Source organism: Heterodontus francisci, chromosome 4, assembly GCF_036365525.1.
Source record: "Heterodontus francisci isolate sHetFra1 chromosome 4, sHetFra1.hap1, whole genome shotgun sequence".
NCBI classification, from domain to species: domain Eukaryota; kingdom Metazoa; phylum Chordata; class Chondrichthyes; order Heterodontiformes; family Heterodontidae; genus Heterodontus; species Heterodontus francisci.
Genome location: NC_090374.1, coordinates 19,200,903 through 19,224,985, shown reverse-complemented (window position 1 = coordinate 19,224,985; position 24,083 = coordinate 19,200,903). Strand labels below are relative to the sequence as shown.

General features: G+C 44.2%; 1 protein-coding gene across 4 annotated transcripts in view; it reads right to left on the bottom strand.

Moving 5' to 3' along the window:
- Positions 1–24,083, bottom strand: part of rgs12b (regulator of G protein signaling 12b) — a 341,690-nt gene that overhangs the window by 92,241 nt on the left and 225,366 nt on the right. For all 4 annotated transcript variants that reach the window (XM_068029252.1, XM_068029254.1, XM_068029253.1 and 1 more), the window contains exons 7-9: positions 17,382–17,525; positions 16,834–17,013; positions 4,573–4,720 (exon numbers count right to left, since the gene is read on the bottom strand). In XM_068029252.1, the coding sequence (XP_067885353.1) occupies positions 4,573–4,720; positions 16,834–17,013; positions 17,382–17,525 (472 nt within the window). The remainder of the gene's footprint in view (positions 1–4,572; positions 4,721–16,833; positions 17,014–17,381; positions 17,526–24,083) is intronic.

Genomic DNA, 24,083 nt, shown 5'->3' with positions numbered 1-24,083 from the left:
CTTTTACAACCCAAACTTGATGGTACCTGATCAATACTTCTCGAGTTACCTCCTTTCCTTTTTGGTATCCTGCACTTTAGGTCTTGGCCACCCTGGATTCTCAGTCACAAAATTGTAAATATTGCGCTGAAATCAAAGCTTATTGAATGTTCCCCTACTCAAACTCAGTTTTTTCACATGAATGAAACCTGAGCGACTCTGCACCTCCTTCAATATTTTCTTCCTCTTAAAAGAAACAACACTTTTAAAATGTAGCTCGGCACCTGATATAATTGAATGGCAGCATAGGCTCAAGGAGCTGACTGGCCTACTCCTATTCCTATGTAATCAATCCTGCTTAATTTACTTCACCAATTTTCTTATTCTTTTCAACCTTATCATTGTACTGTAAAGCAAGCCATGCTTGGCCCTTAATATTTACTGAGAGATCACGATAAAAGACATCTACAGAATCTTAGATATAAACAATTTGTTAAAGTTTCCAAAGAATAATGTTATAGTAAACACTGTAAAAGATTCAAATTTCTGTCATCTTTGCAAGATAATTACAGAGGAGGGAGGCCTCATCCCTCAGCTCATTTTTGTTCACCAAACTAGAAATACCCTAGATTGCTCTCACTGGTTCTTAAATGATTCCATGGTCTCCCCTCCACTACTTTATTTACTTTTTTATATGTTTGAATATGTGTCCCCTTGTTCTTGAAATCTAGAACTGAGGGCCACAGTCTCAGAATATGGGGACTGAGATGAGGAGAAATCTTTTCAATCAAAGGAAAGTGGATCTTTGGAATTTTCTACTCCAGAGAGCTGTTGATGTTCAGTCATTGAATAAAGTCAAAACAATGAGATAAATAGATTTTTGGATACTAAGGGAATTAAAGGATATGGGGATAATAGAATTGAGGTTGAAGATCAGCGATGATCATACTGAATGATGATCAGAGATGGAGGTAAGAGAGGAGGGGGAGTTGCACTATTGATTAGGGAGGACATCACAGCAGTACTTAGAGAGGATATCCCGGGGGGAATGTCCAGCGAGGCCATATGGGTAGAACTTAGAAATAAGAAAGGGGTGATCACTTTGATGGGATTATACTATAGGCCCCCCCAGAGGGATCAGAGGGATGTGGAGGAGCATATATGTAGGGAAATCACAGGTCGGTGTAAGAATTATAGGGTTGTAATAGTAGGCGATTTTAACTTCCTTAATATTGACTGGGACTGCCTTAGTGCTAAGGGATCAGATGGGGAAGAATTTGTTAAGTGTGTCCGGGATAGTTTTCTGAAGCAGTATGTGGATGGCCCTACTAAAGAAGGGGCTACACTCGACCTCCTCTTAGGAAATGAGGATGGGCAGGTGGTTGATGTGTCAGTGGGGGAGCACTTTGGGGCCAGTGACCATAACTCTATTAGCTTCAAGATAGTTATGGAAAAGGATAGGACTGGTCCTCAGGTTGAAGTCCTAAGTTGGGGGAAGGCTAATTTCGATGGCATCAGACAGGAACTCTCAAAAGTTGAATGGGAGAGGCTGTTTACAGGTAAAGGGATGTCTGGCAAGTGGGAGGCTTTTAAAAGTGAGTTAGGAAGAGTTCAGGGCCGGCATGTTCCTGTTAGATGGAAGGGCAAGGTTGGCAAGTTTAGGGAACCTTGGTTGACGAGGGATATTGAGGGTCTGGTCAGGACAAAGATGGAGGCATTTGTCAAGTATAGGCAGAAGGGATCAAGCGAGTCCCTCCAGGAGTATAGGGGATGTAGGACTACACTTAAGAAGGAAATTAGGAGGGCGAAATGGGGCCATGAGATTTCCCTGGCAGATAAGATAAAGGAGAATCCTAAAAGATTCTTTAAGTATATTAAGAGTAAAAGGGTAGCAAGGGAGAGAGTAGGTCCCCTTAAGGATCAGTGTGGCAATCTATGTGTGGAGCCACGGGAAATGGGCGAGGTCTTAAATGAATATTTCTCGTCTGTATTTACCATGGAGAAGGTCATGGAAGCTAGTGAGTTCAAGGGAGGGAACACCGATATCCTGGAGCATATCAAAAATACAAAGGAGGAGGTGTTGGAGGTTTTGAAGCGCATTAAGGTGGATAAATCCCCAGGGCCTGACCAGGTATATCCTAGGATGCTATGGGAAACAAGGGAGGAGATTGCTGAGCCCCTGACAGAGATTTTGGTATCATCGTAAGCCACGGGTGAGGTACCGGAAGACTGGAGGATAGCTAATGTTTAGGGACATTACTTTTTATGTGACCATAACTCTATTAGCTTCAAGATAGTTATGGAAAAGGATAGGACTGGTCCTCAGGTTGAAGTCCTAAATTGGGGGAAGGCAATTTTTTAGGGACATTACTTTATTTAAGAAGGGCAGCAGGGATAAGCCAAGGAACTACAGGCCGGTGAGCCTTACATCAGTGGTTGGAAAGTTATTGGAAGGGATACTGAGAGACAGGATTTATATGCATTTGGAAAGGCATGGTCTGATTAGGGATAGTCAGCATAGCTTTGTGCGTGGGAAATCATGTCTCACAAATTTGATTGAGTTTTTGAGGAGATGACCAAGAGGACTGACGATGGCAGGACGATGGACGTTGTCTACATGGACTTTAGCAAGGCCTTTGACAAGGTCCCGCATGGTAGGCTGGTCCAGAAGGTTCGAACACTTGGGATCCAGGGTGAGCTAGCAAATTGGATACAAAATTGGCTTGGTGATAGGAGGCAGAGAGTGGTAGTGGAGGGTTGGTTTTCAGATTGGAGGCCAGTGATCAGTGGTGTGCTGCAGGGATTGTAGCTGGGCCCTCTGTTGTTTGTCATATATACTAATGACTTGGATGTGAATGTAGGGGGCATGATTAGTAAGTTTGCAGATGACACCAAAATTGGTGGTATAGTGGACAATGAAGAAGGTTGTCTAAGGTTACAACAGGATATAGATCAACTGGGAAAGTGGGCAAGGTAGTGGCAAATGGAATTTAACGCTGACAAGTGTGAAGTGATACAATTTGGGAAGTTAAACCAGGGCAGGACATATACAGTGAATGGCAGAGCCCTGGGGAGTGTTATTGAGCAGAGAGACCTTGGAGTGCAAGTACATAGTTCCCTGAAAGTGGCAACACAGGTAGACAGGGTGGTGAAGAAGGCGTATGGCATGCTTGCCTTCATCGGCCGAGGCACTGAGTACAAGAGTTGGGACGTTATGTTACAGTTGTACATAATGTTGGTTAGGCCGCATTTGGAGTACTGTGTGCAGTTCTGGTCGCCGCATTACAGGAAAGATGTAATTAAGCTAGAGAGGGTGCAGAAAAGATTTGCCTGGTTTGGAGGGCTTGAGTTATAAAGAGAAATTGGATAGGCTGGGTCTGTTTCCCTGGAGCGAAGGAGGCTGAGAGGGGACATGATAGAGGTATATAAAATTATGAGAGGCATAGATAGGGAAGATAGCCAGGGTCTGTTTCCCATGGTAGGGGTGACTAAAACTAGAGGGCATAGATTTAAGGTGAGAGGGAGGAGGTTTAAAGGGGATCAAAGGGGTAAATTTTTCACACAAAGAATAGTGGGTATCTGGAATGAGCTGCCTGAGGAGGTGGTGGAGGCAGGAACAGTAGCGACATTGAAGAGGCATCTGGACAGGTACTTGAATGAGCAAGGCATAGAGGGATATGGAATTAATGCAGGCAGGTGGGATTAGTATAGATCGGCATTATGGTCGGCACGGACGTGGTGGGCCGAAAGCCCTGTTTCTATGCTGTCCGACTCTCTGACTCTAATGGCAGAGCAGGCTCGAAGGACCAAATGTACTCCTTGCTCTATTTCTTATGTTCTTATCTTCTACTACACAATTTAATTTAAAGTAATATCCCTTATCTTCCATCGGCAAAGGGAAACCACTTTATACCCTCTTCCCTAGACATGCTCATCTCTCCTGCGTGGAGAAAAAAAAAGAGCAGAGGATCTGCCCTTAGTCAGAACACAGCCACAGCATGGCACCTCTTCCATCATTTTAACTATCTATTGGAATGCTATGTCTAGCTTTTAGCTGCTTCCTTTCCCATTTAAAAAGGCCAAGTTACTTCAGTCTCTCCTTTATTACTAGATCTCTAATGTTTGAATATCTTCCTTGTTTACTGGACCACAATTGATCAAAGTACTCAAGGAGCAGTCTGGCCAAAGTCAGTTTAATCATGAATTTCTGTGACCTGTAATCTACCGTAGTATGTAGTTGAACATTCTGTTAACTTTGTTGATTGCTCTGCATTGGTTGGGCATGTTCAACATCAAATCTACTAAGACTCCTGGATGTCTTTCAACTTCATCCTAAGCTACTTCAACACCATTCATGGAATAGATGTATTGCCTATTTTTCCTTCTAATGTGCAGCACCTTACACTGGCCCACAGAGAATCACTGAATGGTACCGCACAGAGGAGGCCATTTCCCATCGTGCCTGTTTATTGAATCAATTACAACTTAGCTTTTAATTGTGCTGTGTATCACAATCCCACAACAAATACTGTCCCTTTAAAAAACAGAAATGAGCTATTTAGCAGCATTAAAATGTACGCATATAGTACTGACCAGCATGTGAAGCTCCATTTTCTTTTCTCTTTTGTGTTCTTCCCAGGCTCCTTCGTGACCAGGAAAAAAATGTTCCCCTCTTCTTAATGCCATTGTCGTCTTCAAGTTCAATTGGTAGTAATCTGCCCGATTTAAATTTTGTACTGGACTGAACAAAAAAAGCCACCACTGGTGTGAATAAGGCTCGCGATTAGATAATTACCTCTGATGCTGTACAGGTTTGCCTGCCGATGGTTGTTATAAACTTAAACCTATTTAAAACTAAACAGAAAACACAGAGCCTTTCCATGTTTTAACTTCTTCCTGTCTCTTCCTGAATCAGTAAACTTCAAGGAAAATTTCCTTCCCATAAAACAGCAAGCTCCAAGTAAAAATCTTTTAAAATTTAATTTAATCTTTGAGAGGTTTGATGGTTATGAGAACAAATGTACTTTCTGTAAAATTTAAGTTCTCATTTTTAGCTCAACAAAGTATTCATATAATAGCTATTTATAAAGGAGAAGGAAACAGGCTAAGCAGGGTGAATATTAAGTTTATATTCACATATATGTCCAATAATTGTTCAGGTGAGAGATAAAGTGGTTGCAGAATAATGGCTGTTCTGTAGAACCTTATTATTAGAGTTTGTTCACTGAAGCACTCTTGCACTACCTATGCCAGTCAAAGAAATAGCCCTTGTAATAGATTTGCTTCCCATTACTAGTGTCCGTATGTTTGGCCTGCTATCTCTCAGCCTCTGCAGCTTTTCAGAAACATAGCAAAACCTGGAAAAGATGGAGGGCAAAAAGAAAGCAGAAATAAAATGATGTTCATGATCAATCTGATATTGGATTTAACACAAATCTGCTTGTGATTGCTCTAAAAAGTTATAGCCAGATGTACAAACACTAGCAGCAGGAGATGGAGATGCCCCAAAGTGAACCCCCACAGCTGATGCAAACAGAATCCGTTTGCTTTAACTAAATGCCAGGTTTTTTACTAACTCATCTCCACTGAAACTGATTGCCCAGCTCAGTCTTGACAGAATGTTTCTGTTTTCGTTCCAGATTTCCAGCATCTGTAGTTTTTTGCTCATCAGGTTTTGAAGTGTATTTCTTCCCTGCGAGTAATAACTAAACTATCTCTGCTACAAGAGCTTTCAAATGGAAATAATAGTAATCTAAAGAAAAAGCAATAAGAGTAAAGATCAGAGTACATAAATGCATAGCTTAAAGAAAAGGCTATAGCAAGTAATAAATAATACCCATTACAAGTAATGAAAAATAAGAGCACCTTAAATCATCTGGATAGCAATGTGCACAGCATCAACAACTAAAGGGAAATTGAAGGCAGTAATTTGAAAACAAATGTAAATGGATAATGGAAACATAGCTACAGAGTGGATAGGATTGGCAGTTGAATAGCGCAGGCTATAATGCATTTCGAAATGACGGAGGAGGAGGAAGGGGTGTTAGGGTCGTTTTTGTGTTTATCAGAAATAGCATAGCAGTAGCAAGAACTGACCAATAACTAACAAAAATAAATTAAAACAATCCATATGGATTGAGATAAAAGCTAAGAAAGCACCATCACACTATTAAGTATGGCCATCAAATAATGGAAGGGAATTTATGAAATGAGTCAGGACAGAATCATAAGGGATTTCATCTACCCCAAATAAACTGACAGAGAGAGTTAAAAGGGGAGAAAGGGTAGAGTTTTAACACAAACATAGGAACATAGAAACAAGAGAAGGCCATTTAGCCCCTGGAGTCTGTCCGCCATTCAATGAGATCATGGCTGATCTGCGAACTAACTCCATATAGATTCCAAGAGTGTATGGTGGATGCAAGTTCAATTGAAGCATTCAAAAGGTATATGAAAAGAAAGAATGTGCAGGGTTACAGGGAGAATGCAGGGGAATGGCAGTAGGTGAATTGTTCTTTCAAAGAACAGAACAGCACAGGAACAGGCCATTCGGCCCTCCAAGCCTGCGCCGATCTTGATGCCTGCCTAAACTAAAACCTTCTGCACTTCCGGGGACAGTATCCCTCTATTCCCATCCTATTCATGTATTTGTCAAGATGCCTCTTAAACGTCGCTATCATTCCTGCTTCCACCACCTCCCCCGGCAGCAAGTTCCAGGCACTCACCACCCTCTGTGTAAAGAACTTGCCTCGCACATCCCCTCTAAACTGTGCCCCTCTCACCTTAAACCTATGTCCCCAAGTAACTGACTCTTCCACCCTGAGAAAAAGCTTCTGACTATCTACTCTGTCCATGCCACTCATAACTTTGTAAACCTCTATCATGTCGCCCCTCCACCTCCGTCGTTCCAGTGAAAACAATCCGAGTTTATCCAACCTCTCCTCATAGCTAATGCCCTCCAGACCAGGCAACATCCTGGTAAACCTCTTCTGTACCCTCTCCAAAGTCTCCACGTCCTTCTGGTAGTGTGGTGACCAGAATTGCACGCAATATTCTAAGTGTGGCCTAACTAAAGTTCTGTACAGCTGCAGCATGACTTGCCAATTTTTATACTCTATGCCCCGACCGATGAAGGCAAGCATGCCGTATGCCTTCTTGACTACCTTATCCACCGGCGTTGCCACTTTCAGTGACCTGTGGATCTGTACGCCCAGATCTCTCTGCCTGTCAATACTCCTAAGGGTTCTGCCATTTACTGCATACTTCCCACCTGCATTAGACCTTCCAAAATGCATTACTTTCGGAGAACCAGTACAGACACTATGGGCCAAATGGCCTCCTTCTGCACTGTAACATCCAATTCTGTGATTCTATGACCTAATATATAAGAAGCCCAACAACAAAGTATGCACTGCCAATGGAAAATAACCACAGCAGGTAAGAGAAGTAAACTTGGGAGAATATTAGGGTGTAGTGATTACAAAGCCATTATTGTAAACCTTCATCAAGAAGAGATCCCAGCATTCTCAAACTGTATAAACAACTAGACAGGATGACAAAAGCAAATATGACTTAGCTTAGCTTAGGAAAGAGGTAAAAAGTCAATCAGAAAGGAAGAGTTGAAATATAAAATTAAAATGATCAAATATAGGAAGACATAATAAGGATTTTATAGAAATATAAGTAGCAATAGGAGAATAAGATAGATCACGAAAGATAAAACTCACAGGAGATACTAAAATGACAGGGATACTAAAAAGGTACTTTGCTTCAGTTTTCATTGAAGTACATGCATGAGGGAGAAGGAAAAAGAGGGATAAGGAGACAGAGTGGGGAAAAGTAACTAGAGTAGGAGGAGGCTTGTCTGGAGTATAAGCACCAGCATTAACCAGCCGGTCAAATAGCCTGTTTCTGTGCTGTAGATTCTATGTACTCTCTCTGGCATTGTAAAAGGGTCATAGAGTTATACAGCACAGAAACAGGCCCTTCAGCCCATTGTGTCTGTGCCGGCCATCAAGCACCTACCTATTCTATTCCCATTTTCCAGCACTTGGCCCCGAGCCTTGTGTGCTATGCATTTCAAGTGCTCATCTAAATACTTAAATGTTGTGATGGTTCCTGCCTCTGCCACCTCTTCAGGCAGTGTGTTCCAGATTCCAACCACCCACTGAGTGAAAAAGTTTTTCCTCAAATCCCCTCTAAACCTCCTGCTCCTTACCTTAAATATATGCCCCCTGGTTATTGACCCCTCTGCTAAGGGAAAGGGTTTCTTCCTATCTAATCTATCAATGCCCCTCATAATTTTGAACACCACAATCAGGTCCCCCCTCAGCCTTCTCTGCTCGAAAGAAAACAACCCTAGCCTTTTCTCTTCATAGCTGAAACGTTCCAGCCCAGGCAACATCCTGGTGAATCTCCTCTGCACCCGCTCCAGTGCAATCACATCCTTCCTATCGTGTAGTGACCAGAACTGTACACAGTACTCCAGCTGTGGCCGAACTAGCGTTTTATACAGCTCCATCATAACCTCCCTGCTCTTATATCCGATGCCTCAGCTAATAAAGGCAAGTATCCCATATGCCTTCCTAACCACCTTATCCACCTGTGCTGCTGCCTTCAGTGATCTATGGACAAGTACACCAAGGTCCCTCTGTACTTCATAGGGTCCTACCATCCATTGTTTAGTCCTCCCAAAATGCATCATCTCATACTTCTCAGGATTAAATTCCATTTGCCACTGCTCCGCCCATCATACCAGCCTGTAATCTAAGGTTTCCTCCTCACTATTTACGACACCACCAATTTTCGTGTCATCTGCAAACTTACTGATCATACCTCCTATATTCACATCTAAATCATTAATGTACACTACAAACAGCAACGATCCCAGCACCGATCCCTGCGGTGCACCACTGGTCACAGGCTTCCAATCACAAAAACAACCCTCGACCATCATTCTCTGCCTCCTGCCACTAAGTCAATTTTGGATCCAATTTGCCAAATTGCCCTGGATCCCTGAACCAATCTCCCATGCGGGACCTTATCAAAAGCCTTACTGAAGTCCATGTAGACGACATCAACTGCTTTACCCTCATCTATAAATCTAGTCACCTCCTCAAAAAATTCAATCAAGTTAGTTAGACATGATCTCCCCATGACAAAGCCATGCTGACTATCCCTGATTAATCCCTGCCTCTCCAACCGGAGATTAATCCTGTCCCTCAGAATTTTTTCCAATAGTTTCCCTACCACTGATGTTAGACTCACTGGCCTGTAATTACCTGGTTTATCCTTGCTGCCCTCCTTGAATAATGGTACCACATTCACTGTCCTCCAGTACTCTGGTACCTCTCCTGTGGCCTGAGAGGATTTGAAACTTTGTGTCAGAGCCCCTGCTATCTCCTCCCTTGCCTCACATAACAGCCTGGGATACATCTCATCTGGGCCTGGGGATTTATCCACTTTTAAGCCCGCTAAAACAGCTAATACTTTTTCCCTTTCAATACTAATATGTTCAAGTATATCATGATCCCCGTCCCTGATCTCTGCGCCTACACCATCCTTCTCCATAGTGAACACAGGTGAAAAGTAATCATTTAAAACCTCACTAATATCCTCCGGCTCCACACACAGATTGACACTTTGCTCCCTAATGGGCCCTACTCTTTCCCTGGTTATCCTTTTACCCTTAATATACTTATAAAATGCCTTAGGATTTTCCTTTATCTCGCCAGCCAGTGTTTTCTCATGTCCCCTCTACGCTCTTGTAATTACTTTTTTCAGTACCCCCCTACACTTTCTATACTCCTCGAGGGCCTCCGCTGTTTTCAGCGCTCTGAATCAGCCATCAGCCTCCTTTTTTTCCCTGATCCAATCCTCTATATCCCTTGACATCCAGAGTTCCCTGGACTTGCTGGTCCTACCCTTCACCTTAAGGGGTACATGTTGGCTCTGAACTCTCACTATTTCCTTTTTGAATGACTCCCAGTGGTCTGATGCAGACTTTCCGACAAGTAGCTGCCTCCAGTCCACTTTGGCCAGATCCTGTTTAATTTTTTTTTTTATTCATTCACGGGATGTGGGCTTCGCTGGCCAGGCCAGCATTTATTGCCCATCACCAATTGCCCTTGAGAAGGTGATGGTGAGCTGTCTGCCTGTGAACGCTGCAGTTCATGTGGGGTAGGTACACCCACAGTGCTGTTAGGAAGGGAGCTCCAGGATTTTGACCCAGCGACAGTGAAGGAACGGCGATATAGTTCCAAGTCAGGGTGGTGTGTGACTTGGAGGGGAACTTGCAGGTGGTGGTATTCCCATGCATCTGCTGCCCTTGTCCTTCTGGTTGGTAGAGGTCGCGGGTTTGGAAGGTGCTGTCGAAGGAGCCTTGGTGCATTGCTGCAGTGCATCTTGCAGATGGTACACACTGCTGCCACTGTGCGTCGGTGGTGCAGGGAGTGAATGTTTGTAGATGGGGTGCCAATCAAGTGGGCCGCTTTGTCCTGGATGGTGTCGAGCTTCTCGAGTGTTGTTGGAGCTGCACCCATCCAGGCAAGTGGAGAGTATTCCATCACACTCCTGACTTGTGCCTTGTAGATTGTGGACAGGCTTTGGGGAGTCAGGAGGTGAGTTACTCGCCTCAGGATTCCTAGCCTCTGACCTGCTCTTGTGGCCATGGTATTTATACGGCTGCTCCAGTTCAGTTTCTGGTCAATGGTAGCCCCCAGGATGTTGATAGTGAGGGATTCAGCGATGGTAATGGCGTTGAATGTCAAGGGGAGATGGTTAGATTCTCTTTTGTTGGAGATGGTCATTGCCTGGCACTTGTGTGGCACGAATGTTACTTGCCACTTATCAGCCCAAGCCTGGATATTGTCCAGGTCTTGCTGCATTTCTACACGGACTGCTTCAGTATCTGAGGAGTTGCGAATAGTGCTGAACATTGTGCAATCATCAGCGAACATCCCCACTTCTGACCTTATGATTGAAGGAAGGTCATTGATGAAACAGCTGAAGATGGTTGGGCCTAGGACACTACCCTGAGGTACACCTGCAGTGATGTCCTGGAGCTCAGATGATTGACCTCCAACAACCACAACCATCTTCCTTTGCGCTAGGTATGATTCCAGCCAGCGGAGGGTTTTCCCCCGATTCCCATTGACCTCAGTTTTGCTACGGCTCCTTGATGCCATACTCGGTCAAATGCTGCCTTGATGTCAAGGGCTCTCACCTCACCTCTTGAGTTCAGCTCTTTTGTCCATGTTTGAACCAAGGCTGTAATGAGGTCAGGAGCTGAGTGGCCCTGGAGGAACCCAAACTGAGCATCACTGAGCAGGTTGTTGCTAAGCAAGTGCCGCTTGATGGCACTGTTGATGACACCTTCCATCACTTTACTGATGATTGAGAGTAGGCTAATGGGGCGGTAGTTGGTCGGGTTGAATTTGTCCTGCTTTTTGTGTACAGGACATACTCGGGCAATTTTCCACATTGCAGGGTAGATGCCAGTGTTGTAGCTGTACTGGAACAGCTTGGCTAGGGGCGCGGCAAGTTCTGGAGCACAGGTCTTCAGTACTATTGCTGGAATATTGTCAGGGCCCATAGCTTTTGCAGTATCCAGTGCCTTCAGTCGTTTCTTGATATCACGTGGAGTGAATCGAATTGGCTGAAGTTTGGCATCTGTGATGCTGGGGACTTCAGGAGGAGGCCGAGATGGATCATCAACTCGGCACTTCTGGCTGAAGATTATTGCAAATGCTTCAGCCTTATCTTTCGCACTGATGTGCTGGGCTCCCTTATCATTGAGGATGGGGATATTTGTGGAGTCACCTCCTCCAGTTAGTTGTTTAATTGTCCACCACCATTCACGGCTGGATGTGGCAGGACTGCAGAGCTTAGATCTGATCCGTTGGTTATGGGATCGCTTAGCTCTGTCTATCGCATGCTGCTTACGCAGTTTGGCATGCAAGTAGTCCTGGCTTGTAGCTTCACCAGGTTGACACCTCATTTTTAGGTATGCCTGGTGCTGCTCCTGGCATGCCCTCCTGCACTCTTCATTGAACCAGGGTTGGTCTCCTGGCTTGATGGTAATGGTAGAGTGGGGGATATGCCGGGCCATGAGGTTACAGATTGTGGTTGAGTACAATTCTGCTGCTGCTGATGGCTCACAGCGCCTCATGGATGCCCAGTTTTGCATTGCTAGATCCGTTCGAAATCTATCCCATTCAGCATGGTGATAGTGCCACACAACACGATGGACGGTATCCTCAATGTGAAGGCGGGACTTTGTCTCCACAAGGACTGTGCGGTGGTCACTCCTACCAATACTGTCATAGACAGATGCATCCGCGGCAGGCAGATTGGTGAGGACGAGGTCGAGTATGTTTTTCCCTCGTGTTGGTTCCCCCACCACCTGCCGCAGACCCAGTCTAGCAGCCATGTCCTTTAGGACGGCCAGCTCAGTCAGTAGTGGTGCTACCGAGCCACTCATGGTGATGGACATTGAAGTCCCCCACCCAGAGTACATTTTGTGCCCTTGCCACCCTCAGTGCTTCCTCCAAGTGGTGTTCAACATGGAGGAGTACTGAGTCATCAGCTGAGGGAGGGCGGTAGGTGGTAATCAGTAGGAGGTTACCTTGCCCATATTTAACCTGATGCCATGAGACTTCATGAGGTCTGGAGTCGATGTTGAGGACTCCCAGGGCAACTCCCTCCCTACTGTATACCACTGTGCCACCACCTGTCTTGCCGGTGGGACAGGACGTACCCGGGGATGGTGATGGCAGTGTCTGGGACATTGTCTGTTAGGTATGATACCGTGAGTATGAGTATGTGAGGCTTGACTAGTCTGTGGGACAGCTCTCCCAACTTTGGCACAAGCCCCCAGGTGTTAGTAAGGAGGACTTTGCAGGGTCGACAGGGCTGGGTTTGCCGTTGTCGTTTCCGGTGCCTAGGTCGATGCCGGGTGTTCCGTCCGGTTTCATTCCTTTTTATCGACTTCGTAGCGGTTAGGTACAACTGAGTGGCTTGCTCGGCCATTTCAGACGGCATTTAAGAGTTAACCACATTGCTGTGGGTCTGGAGTCACATGTAGGCCAGACCAGGTAAGGACAGCAGATTTCCTTCCCTAAAGGACATTAGTGAACCAGATGGGTTTTTACAACAATCGACAATGGTTTCATGGCCTTCATTAGACTAGTTTTTAATTCCAGATTTTTATTAAGTTCAAATTCCACCTTCTGCTGTGGTGGGATTCGAACCCATGTCCCCAGAGGAATACCCTGGGTCGCTGGGTTACTAGTCCAGTGATAATACCACTACGCCACCGCCTACCCTTTTGGTCTTCCCCCAAGAAGTACCTTTATTTACGATCCATCTTTGTCCTTTTCCACAACTACCTTAAATCTTACAGTTATGGTCACTATCCCTGAAATGCTACCCCACTGACACTTCTATCACTTGTCCAGCTTCATTCCCAAGGATTAGGTCCCGTACTGCCCCTTCTCTTGTAGGACTTTCTACGTACTGGCTCAAAAAGCTCTCCTGTATGCATTTTAAGAATTCTGCCCCCTTTAAACCTTTTGCACTATCCCAATTGATATTAGGGAAGTTGAAATCCCCGACTATTATTACCCTATTATTTTTACACCTCTCTGAGATTTGCCTGCATGTCTGCTCATCTATCTCTCCCTGACTGTTTGGAGGCCTGAAGTACACTCCCAGCCTAGTGATTGCCCCCTTTTTGTTTATAAGTTCTACCCATATGGTATCATTTGAGGAACCTTCTGTGATATCATACCTCCTTCCTGCAGTAATTGACTCCTTGATCAACACTGTAATACCAGCTCCTCTTTTATCCCCTCCTCTGTCACGCCTGAAGATTCTATGCCCTGGAATATTGAGCTGCCAGTCCTGCCCCTCACTCAACCATGTCCCTGTGATAGCAATAATATCATAATGTCATGTGCTAATCAATGCCCTCTATTCATCTGCCTTCCTAGTAACAGTCCTTGCATTAAAATAGATGCAATCCAGCCTTGCATTTTTCACTTGTGCCTTAACAGGTCTATATTTGCTCTGCCTTCCAGACTGACTCTGTTTCTCTTCTGCATTTGACTGTGCATCACCCCTTACTGTACCTCCACTCTGTATCCCATCCTCCTGCCAAATTAGTTTAACCCCCACCTCCCTAAAAAGACTGCAAAGAATGAAAACATCATACAAACTGTAATAATTTAAATAAAATGACCTGAAATCGAAATGCTTTACATAGGCTCATGGGATATGAGGCAAATTTTGTCACTCCACTCCTTCACTAAGCAACTCAGGTCTCGGAATTGGCCCTGCAATATCATAACCCTATCTTTGATCCATTTTCCTGTCTAGCAAAGCTCCTTGCTGGGAATGGCGACTTGCAATATTTATTGTACAATTTATATTCCACTAGCAAATTGGCCTGATAATTTAAAGCACTTAAGCTGAAAGCCAGTTTAGTCAATGCTACAAGAGGGGCTAAAATCACAAGACCACATAATGGGCAATATTTTATGCTTCCCCACACCCCCCAGCCGCATTGGAGGTGGGGTGGGCATTTAATTGGGTGGATAGGAACTCGCACCTTCCCACCTTCACCCCAGTTAAGTCCATGGGAGGAAGGCCTGCAGACAGCCTTCCCATCCGGCTGCCAATTGAGGCCCTTAAGAGGCAATTAATACCCAATTAAGGGCCTCTTTCCGCCACTGCTGATATTAACTCAGTGGCAGCTGGGCCTGTCCCTACATGGGGAGCATGAGATGCAAGCCCGTGTGGGGTTGCCTGCGATGTAAGAGGGTGTGGGGGGTGTCCTTCATTCAAAGAACCCGGCATGGGGAGGGGTGGGAGGGGTTTGTTGTCAGCCAGCCCTCTGCCCTTGTTGCTGACTCCCCTGCATCCCCCTCCCCTGGGAAACCCCTACCGCCATCACATACCTCTGGCCTGGATTGCTCCGTGGTGAGCGTCACTCCGGCGGCAGCTACCACCTCCCTGCTGGCGCTGCTGAGCAAAAGGGCTGCTGACTTTTGATTGGCTAGCAGCTCAGCGGGCGGGACTTCCCACCCACCCCCCACCCCCCCGGTCCTTAACCCAGGAAAGACCCAGTGGTGGCCTCTCAAGTGCCTGATTGGCTCGTGATACGGTGGGCCTTCCTCAAAGGAGGCAACAGGGGTCTCTCGCCTGCTCTCTAGCTGGCAGCCGAGAACCCCCCCATCGCCTCCACAAAATTCCCCCAAATGCATCTGTTCATAAGTACTTGAATTTAATCTAGTTTAAGAGTAGCTAAACTTAATAGGGTAAAAATAAACAGATCCTTCAGCATTTGTGAAGTAAATACTTCAGGTGTATACCTTCATCAGATCTGAAAACTGAAAGATAAGCCATGTTGTAAGAGTAATTAGAGGAAAAAGGGGAGAAGAGCAAAAGAGACATTCGGGGTAAATTTCATCTTCACCACCTAGGTTGAGCAGATTGCCCCTCCATTGCAGAACCTACCTGATTTTCAACATAATTTCCATCATTTATTTTTATTTGTTCTCAGCACATCAGCATTTATTGCCCATTTCTAGTTGATCCAACAAGGTAGTGGTGGGCCTTCTCCTCGAATCGCTGCATTCTGTGTGCGGATGGTTCTCCCACAGTGGGTGATTCCAGGATATCGATCCAGTGACAATAAAGGAATGGAGGTATATGCCCAAGTAAGGATACTATGTGACCTGGAGCTAAATTTAGAGGTGATGACAATTTCCAATGACCTTGTTGCTCTTATCCTTCTCGATGGTGGAAGTCACAGTGGTTCAGATTTGCTGTCATAGTAAACTTGGTGAGCTGCTTCTCTCTTAAGCAGTCTGCAGGTCATTTGACTTATTAATTTCCTCATTGCCGTATCTGTTGTCTCTTTCCCCCTCATATCATTTTATCCTCTTACATCCCATAAAAGAGCACGAATATCTTTCAAATTCTTTCATAAAACTTTCAAATCTAGTGAATGGTAGATACCTGAAATGTTAACCTGCCTTTTCTCTACTAAGATGCTGATAGATTTACTGTACAATTTCAGCATTTTTATTTTCCTTACTTTGCTGCAGTCATTTTTCTGCAGCACAAATTGTGTCATTATAAAAGTCCTATTCAACTATCATTGCATTGGTAAGATTAAAATGATGATTATTTATTTATACTAGGACCATTAATTGGAATATGAATTACTATCTTCCCCATAAAGTTCATATTCACATAATATAATGCACATAAACATTCAATTTAAATAATTTGCACCAAAGTAAAAGAAGATTGCAGTTACCTAGCATTTTATTAGTTTCCACCACTATACTACTACAGCGATAATGAATGTGATTGTAGTGGAATACGAAAGATGCTTTCGTAGCTATGCTGCAACATGTTCTCAACCTCTTGCTACTTATAATGAACTGACAACACTAATTGGATTAACAAGTGTCTTATTTGCTTGTAGAAGTATGTAACTTCCTCATCTTTGGAGGCTGCACTTTTTTTCTTAATTCGTTGTTCTTCTCCCTCCACAATTTTCTTGTCTTCTTCTCTGGAGGCACGGGCAACATGCTGGGCTGCACTTCCATGGGCAGCCCACAGTACCTCACTCAAGTGCCAATGTATCATTTGAGTCTCAGAAGTGAGCACTGAGGTTATCAGAGCCCAAGCCCTTCTTCATTTACATGCTTACTTTCTGCATGGAACAGTGGATAATGATCAGGAATTGAGAACCATAGCTGTTTTTTCCCCTCATCCTATCCCAGGCCACTCAAATCACGTACAAGTTGAAGTTAAAAGAAAATTGATAGGTGAAATACGTACTTTGTTTGGGGTAGAATGGTTGGATCGGTCCGAGCTGGCACTGTGCCTTGAGGCAGGACTGCATGGTATCTGACAGGGATCAGGTAAGGAGCGGCCCTCCACTTCTGCCAACATGCATTCTTGGTACAGTGTTGATTTCAGAAAACGAGTGTAGCTGTCAAACTTCATCAGGTTAAAAATCTACTTGGGAGGAAAGAAATACCTTAATCTTTTTTCTAAAACTGTTGTTTTCAGATGAAAAGAAAGGGATAACATTACCTTGGCATACATAGTGAATGCTACTCAAGAGTATATAAATGTATAAAAATATGCAACTGAATAACAAGTAAAAGCAATGAATATATTGGAATCAATATGTGAAATCACTGGCTATGTGACTGAAAATTCCTTTGTAGGCTAAAATATTTTCTGTAATTAGGCTTAAATGACAATGTTATTACTTCTACTGAATACTAAATACTTCATGGTTTTTGAGCTATGAAATCGTGGGAAAAGAGCTTATCAGTGAAAGATGTAAATGAAGAAATGTTCTGCTTGTATTACTATACCTGCAGTTGCTGCTCTTTAAACATATCTGGGTGCGGTGCGTTAATGATATCATCAGCTAACTGTGCCTGGCTGTCGATATTGACAGGTGTGACTGCCTTGTTGGATAAAAAGTTGTTGTAGATCTCCCGAGCTCTATATAAAAGCTGTAAATGATAGAGGAATCATAGTCAAAGAATAAAAATCTGTAAAATGCATGTCTGCATGTTGGGGTTAAGTATCAGACAGCTACTGTTGTTAACACATGTATATTTAAAAAAAATTAAATTCAGAAACAAAGGAGAAAGATTGTAACTTTTTTAACCCTCACAAACTACAGTAACCATGCAGGCTGATGCACAATATGATAAATAACAAAACTTTCAACCAATTGTTGCAGAGAAGCACGTTTACTACAGGCCTCCCAACAGCCAGCGGGAGGTAGAGGAGCAGATATGTAGACAGATTTTGGAAAGATGTAAAGGTAACAGGGTTGTAGTGGTGGGTGATTTTAACTTCCCCTGGGACTCACTTAGTGCTAGGGGCTTCAATGGGGCAGAATTTGTAAGAAGCAGCCAGGAGGGCTTCTTGAAACAATACGTAGATAGTCCAACTAGGGATGGGGCCGTACTGGACCTGGTATTGGGGAATGAGCCCGGCCAGGTGGTCGAAGTTTCAGTAGGGGAGCATTTCGGGAACAGTGACCATAATTCCATAAGTTTTAAGGTACTTGTGGATAAGGATAAGAGTAGTCCTCGGGTGAAAGTGCTAAATTGGGGGAAGGCTAATTATAACAATATTAGGCAGGAACTGAAGAATTTAGATTGGGGGTGGCTATTTGAGGGTAAATCAACATCTGACATGTGGGAGTCTTTCAAACGTCAGTTGATTAGAATCCAGGACCAGCATGTTCCTGTGAGGAAGAAGCATAAGTTTGGCAAGTTTCGGGAACCTTGGATAACGCGGGTTATTGTGAGCCTAGTCAAAAAGAAAAAGGAAGCATTCGTAAGGGGTGGAAGGCTAGGAACAGACGAATCCCTTGAGGAATATAAAGACAGCAGGAAGGAACTTAAGCAAGGAGTCAGGAGGGCTAAAAGGGGTTTAGTTTAGTTTAGTTTAGTTTAGAGATACAGCACTGAAACAGGCCCTTCGGCCCACCGAGTCTGTGCCGACCATCAACCACCCATTTATACTAATCCTACACTAATCCCATATTCCTATCACATCCCCACCTGTCCCTATATATTTCCCTACCACCTACCTATACTAGGGGCAATTTATAATGGCCAATTAACCTATCAACCTGCAAGTCTTTGGCATGTGGGAGGAAACCGGAGCACCCGGAGGAAACCCACACAGACACAGGGAGAACTTGCAAACTCCGCACAGGCAGTACCCAGAATTGAACCCAGGTCCCTGGAGCTGTGAGGCTGCGGTGCTAACCACTGCGCCGCCCCCAGTACCTGCAATAAAACAAAAGCAAAATACCGCAGATGCTGGAAATCTGAAATAAAAGGAGAAAATGCTGGAAATATTCAGCAGGTCAGGCAGCATCTGTGGAGAGAGAAACAGAGTTAACGTTTCAGGCACATCGAACTGCTGCAGCCTGGAACTCGGAGTGCAAGAAGGAGGAATAACGAGGAGAAGCAATATAGTCCAACACTCACAGCAACCTACAATCCACCTCCATTACCATTGTGAGAAGTCATTGGCAAACAGGAATAAGGAAAATCCCAAGGCTTTTTATACGTATATAAAGAGCAAGAGGGTAACCAGGGAAAGGGTTGGCCCACTCAAGGACAAAGAAGGGAATCTATGTGTGGAGCCAGAGGAAATGGGCGAGGTACTAAATGAGTACTTTGCATCCGTATTCACCAAGGAGAAGGACTTGGTGGATGATGAGCCTAGGGAAGGGAGTGTAAATAGTCTCAGTCATCTCATTATCAAAATGGAGGAGGTGTTGGGTGTCTTTCAAAGCATTAAGGTAGATAAGTCCCCAGGGCCTGATGGGATCTACCCCAGAATACTGAGGGAGGCAAGGGAAGAAATTGCTGGGGCCTTGACAGAAATCTTTGCATCCTCATTGGCTACAGGTGAGGTCCCAGAGGACTGGAGAATAGTCAATGTTGTTCCTTTGTTTAAGAAGGGTAGCAAGGATAATCCAGTAAATTATAGGCTGGTGAGCCTTACGTCAGTGGTAGGGAAATTATTAGAGAGGATTCTTCGGGACAGGATTTACTCCCATTTGGAAACAAATGGACTTATTAGCAAGAGGCAGCATGGTTTTGTGAAGGGGAGGTCGTGTCTCACTAATTTGATTGAGTTTTTTGAGGCAGTGATGAAGATGATTGATGAAGGAAGGGCAGTGGATGTTATCTATATGGACTTCAGTAAAGCCTTTGACAAGGTCCCTCATGGCAGACTGGTACAAACGGTGAAGTCACACGGGATCAGAGGGGAGCTGGCAAGATGGATACAGAACTGGCTCGGTCACAGAAGACAGAGGGTAGCAGTGGAAGGGTGCTTTTCTGAATGGAGGGCTGTGACTAGTGGTGTTCCGCAGGGATCAGTGCTGGGACCTTTGCTGTTTGTAGTATATATAAATGATTTGGAGGAAAATGTAGCTGGTCTGATTAGTAAGTTTGCAGACGACACAAAGGTTGGTGGAGTTGCGGACAGTGATGAGGATTGCCAGAGGATACAGCAGGATATAGATCGGTTGGAGACTTGGGCGGAGAAATGGCAGATGGAGTTTAATCCGGACAAATGTGAGGTAATGCATTTTGGAAGGTCTAATGCAGGTGGGAAGTATACAGTAAATGGCAGAACAGCGGCACAGTGGTTAGCACCGCAGCCTCACAGCTCCAGCGACCCAGGTTCAATTCTGGATACTGCCTGTGTGGAGTTTGCAAGTTCTCCCTGTGTCTGCGTGGGTTTCCTCCGGGTGCTCTGGTTTCCTCCCACAAGCCAAAGACTTGCAGGTTGATAGGTAAATTGGCCATTATAAATTGCCCCTAGTATAGGCAGGTGTAGGGGAATATAGGGACATGTGAGGATGTGGTAGGAATATGGGATTAGTGTAGGATTAGTATAAATGGGTGGTTAATGGTCGGCACAGACTCGGTGGCCCGAAGGGCCTGTTTCAGTGCTGTATCTCTAAATCTAAATCTAAAACCCTTAGATCTGGGCGTACAGGTCCACAGGTCACTGAAAGTGGCAACGCAGGTGGATAAGGTAGTCAAGAAGGCATACGGCATGCTTGCCTTCATCGGTCAGGGCATAGAGTATAAAAATTGGCAAGTCATGCTGCAGCTGTACAGAACTTTAGTTAGGCCACACTTAGAATACTGCGTGCAATTCTGGTCGCCACACTACCAGAAGGACGTGGAGGATTTGGAGAGGGTACAGAAGAGGCTTACCAGGATGTTGCCTGGTCTGGAGGGCATTAGCTATGAGGAGAGGTTGGATAAACTCGGATTGTTTTCACTGGAACGACGGAGGTGGAGGGGCGACATGATAGAGGTTTACAAAGTTCTCAGCGGCATGGACAGAGTGGATAGTCAGAAGCTTTTTCCCAGAGTGGAAGAGTCAGTTACTAGGGGACATTGGTTTAAGGTGAGAGGGGCAAAATTTAGAGGGGATGTGCGAGGCAAGTTCTTTACACAGAGGGTGGTGAGTGCCTGGAACTTGTTGCCGGGGGAGGTGGTGGAAGCAGGTATCATAGAGATGTTTAAGAGGCATCTTGACAAATACATGAATAGGATGGGAATCGAGGGATACGGACCCCAGAAGTGCAGAAGGTTTTAGTTTAGGAAAGCATCAAGATCGGCGCAGGCTTGGAGGGCCGAATGGCCTGTTCCTGTGCTGTACTGTTCTTTGTTCTTTGTTTGTTCTTTGTTTTGGACTCATTTTATAAAGGAGCAAGGCGATTAAAAAACAACGTAAAATGCTTCCGATCGTAACTAAAAATACTTGCAATAGAAGTAGAACAAGTCCAGCCTAAAGCTCGAGCACTAATTAAATTATGGACTATGATGATGGTCGCTCTCTTTTTTAAAATGATCTCTCTTCCAGGCCCTGCTGCAGGGTGTGGAAGAACAACTTTCGTTGACTAGCCGAATACAAGTGTACTTGATCGCTGCTCAGTATCTTCCCAAATTAGACAGATCGAAATTAGAAGTTTGCTTTTTGTGTATTCTCATCCTAATGCATTTTGGCGCAATGCATTAGTTTGCCAATATACTGAATCATTTACACTGCCTTAGGTTGATTGTTCAAAAACTATTTTTGCAACAAATTCTAGGAGTGATACAAATTCAGAATAAATCATAAAATTGTACAGCATAGAATGAGGCTATTCATCCCATCAAGTCTGTGCAGGCTCTTTCAAAGATCAATCCAGTTAGTCCTACTACCCCGTTCTTTCTCCATACCCCTAAAAAAAATTTCCTCAAAGTTTTATCCAATTCCTTTTTGAAAACTACGATTGAATCTGTATCCACCACCCTATCAAGCAGTACATTCCAAATCTTAGCCACTTTTGCCTATCTGTGCTGTCTTGTTTATCAACCTATTGGCCACTGGAAATAGTTTTTTCTTTATTTACTCTACACCTTTCATTATTTTTAAACACCTCTGTCAAATCTCCTCTTAGCCTTCTCTGCTCTGAAGAGAACAACCCCAGCTTCTCCAATCTATCCATGTAATTAATCCCTCAGCCCTGGAACCACTCTAATAAATATCTTCTGTATCCTCTCTGTAACTAATTTAAACCCTACTTTCCAGAGATGTTCCCCAACTGTGATGTTCTCCACTTGACCCACTCCATTTCCCAGGATTAGAACCAGCAATGCCTCCTTGCTTGTTGGGCAGGAAACATAATGATGAAGAAAATTCTCCTGAACGCACTTCAGAAATTCCTCCCCTTCTCTGCCCTTAACAAAATCACTGCCCCGTTCAATACTGGGGAGGTTGAAGTCTCCCATTATCAATACTCTAAATAAAGTTCTTGCACTTCTCAGTAATTTGTTTGCAAAAATGCCCTTAACCCCTCAAGGACATTCTTTCTAGCACTTCAATATTTCCCTTCATCAAAACTGCTACCCTGCCTCCTTCTTTCCCTTCCTTATCTTTCCTGAAAATCTTGTACCAGAAACATTAAGAATCCAATCCTCCCCTTTTTTAATAAAATAAAAGCAAAATACTGCGGATGCTGGAAATCTGAAACAAAAACAAGAAATGCTGGATTCACTCAGCAGGTCTGGCAGCATCTGTGGAAAGAGAAGCAGAGTTAACGTTTCGGGTCAGTGACCCTTCTTCGGAACTGACAAATATTAGAAAAGTCACAGATTATAAACAAGTGAGGTGGGGGTTGGGCAAGAGATAACAAAGGAGAAGGTGCAGATTGGACCAGGCCACATAGCTGACCAAAAGGTCACGGAGCAAAGGCAAACAATATGTTAATGGTGTGTTGAAAGACAAAGCATTTTAAGCCTGCTAAGTCTACTAGAAAGTGTGGCAAAGGCAAAAAAAAATTGGTGGTGTTATGAATACAGCTGGACACTAAAATGGGAGAGTTATAGAGATGGGTTTCAATGTGTTGAGTGCCCATTTTCTCAGCCCTACCTTTTCTATTCTAGCATCTCAAAATGTGAGCATTTCACAGGTTTGACGTTCAGAAAGGTTAAATGGGCCTTTTCTTATTGTTCTAATACTAAGTAAATAAGGTACCAATGAGCAATAGTAATTGAAAGAAGGCTACTTCCCACAGGCCAATTTGTACACTTTCTCCAGAATGCCTCGCAATGTCTTGCTTGAGAGCATTCTCAACAGTACTCCAAACACACTACGCATGGTCAGAGGTAGGTATTAAGGATCACCTTACAGGAGGAAAGGTAGAGAGGCAGATGTTAGGTGCAGGAATTCCAGAGCTTAGGGGCTAGGAAGCTGAAGGCACAGCCACCAATGGTGGCAAAATTAAAATCGGGAATGCATAAGAGGCCAGAATAGGAGGTCAGCGATCCTAGAAAATTGTAAAGCTGGAGAAGACTACAGAGATAGGGAGCGCCGAGACAATGGGGGGGTTTTGAAAACAAGGATAAGAATTTTAAAATCAAGGTGCTGCCGGACAAGGAGCAAGCACAGAGACTTGGTGCAAGTTAGGATACGAGTTTTGGAAGAGCTCATGTTTACAGAGTATATTAGGTGGGAACCAGGTTGGGAGAGCATTGGAATAATCAATTTCAGAGGTAACAAATTCATGGATAAGGAGTAGCGGATGAGCTGAGATGGAAGTGGAAGTAGGCAGTCTTGATAATGGAATGGATATGTGGTTGGAAGCTCTACTTGGGGTCAAATATGACACCATGGCTGTGAACGGTCTGAATCAACCTCAGACAATGCATAGGGAGAGAGACGGAGTCAGTGGCAAAGGAACAGAGTATATGGCAGGTGCTGAAGATAATGGTCTTTATAATATTTAGTTGGAGATTTCTGCTCATCCAATACTGGATGTCTGAAAAGCAGAGAAACAATCAAAGACAACGGTGTGCTCGAGAGAGAGGTGATGGTGAATTAGTGCTGGCGTCATCAGCGACTTGTGAAACCTCCACGCTCTCTAAACTTCAGCTCAATCTATAACTCTACTGTCTGTATTCTAGCCTGCACCAAGTCCTACTCAGCAATCACTCCTGTTCTTACTGATCTACACTGGCTCATGCCTCCCC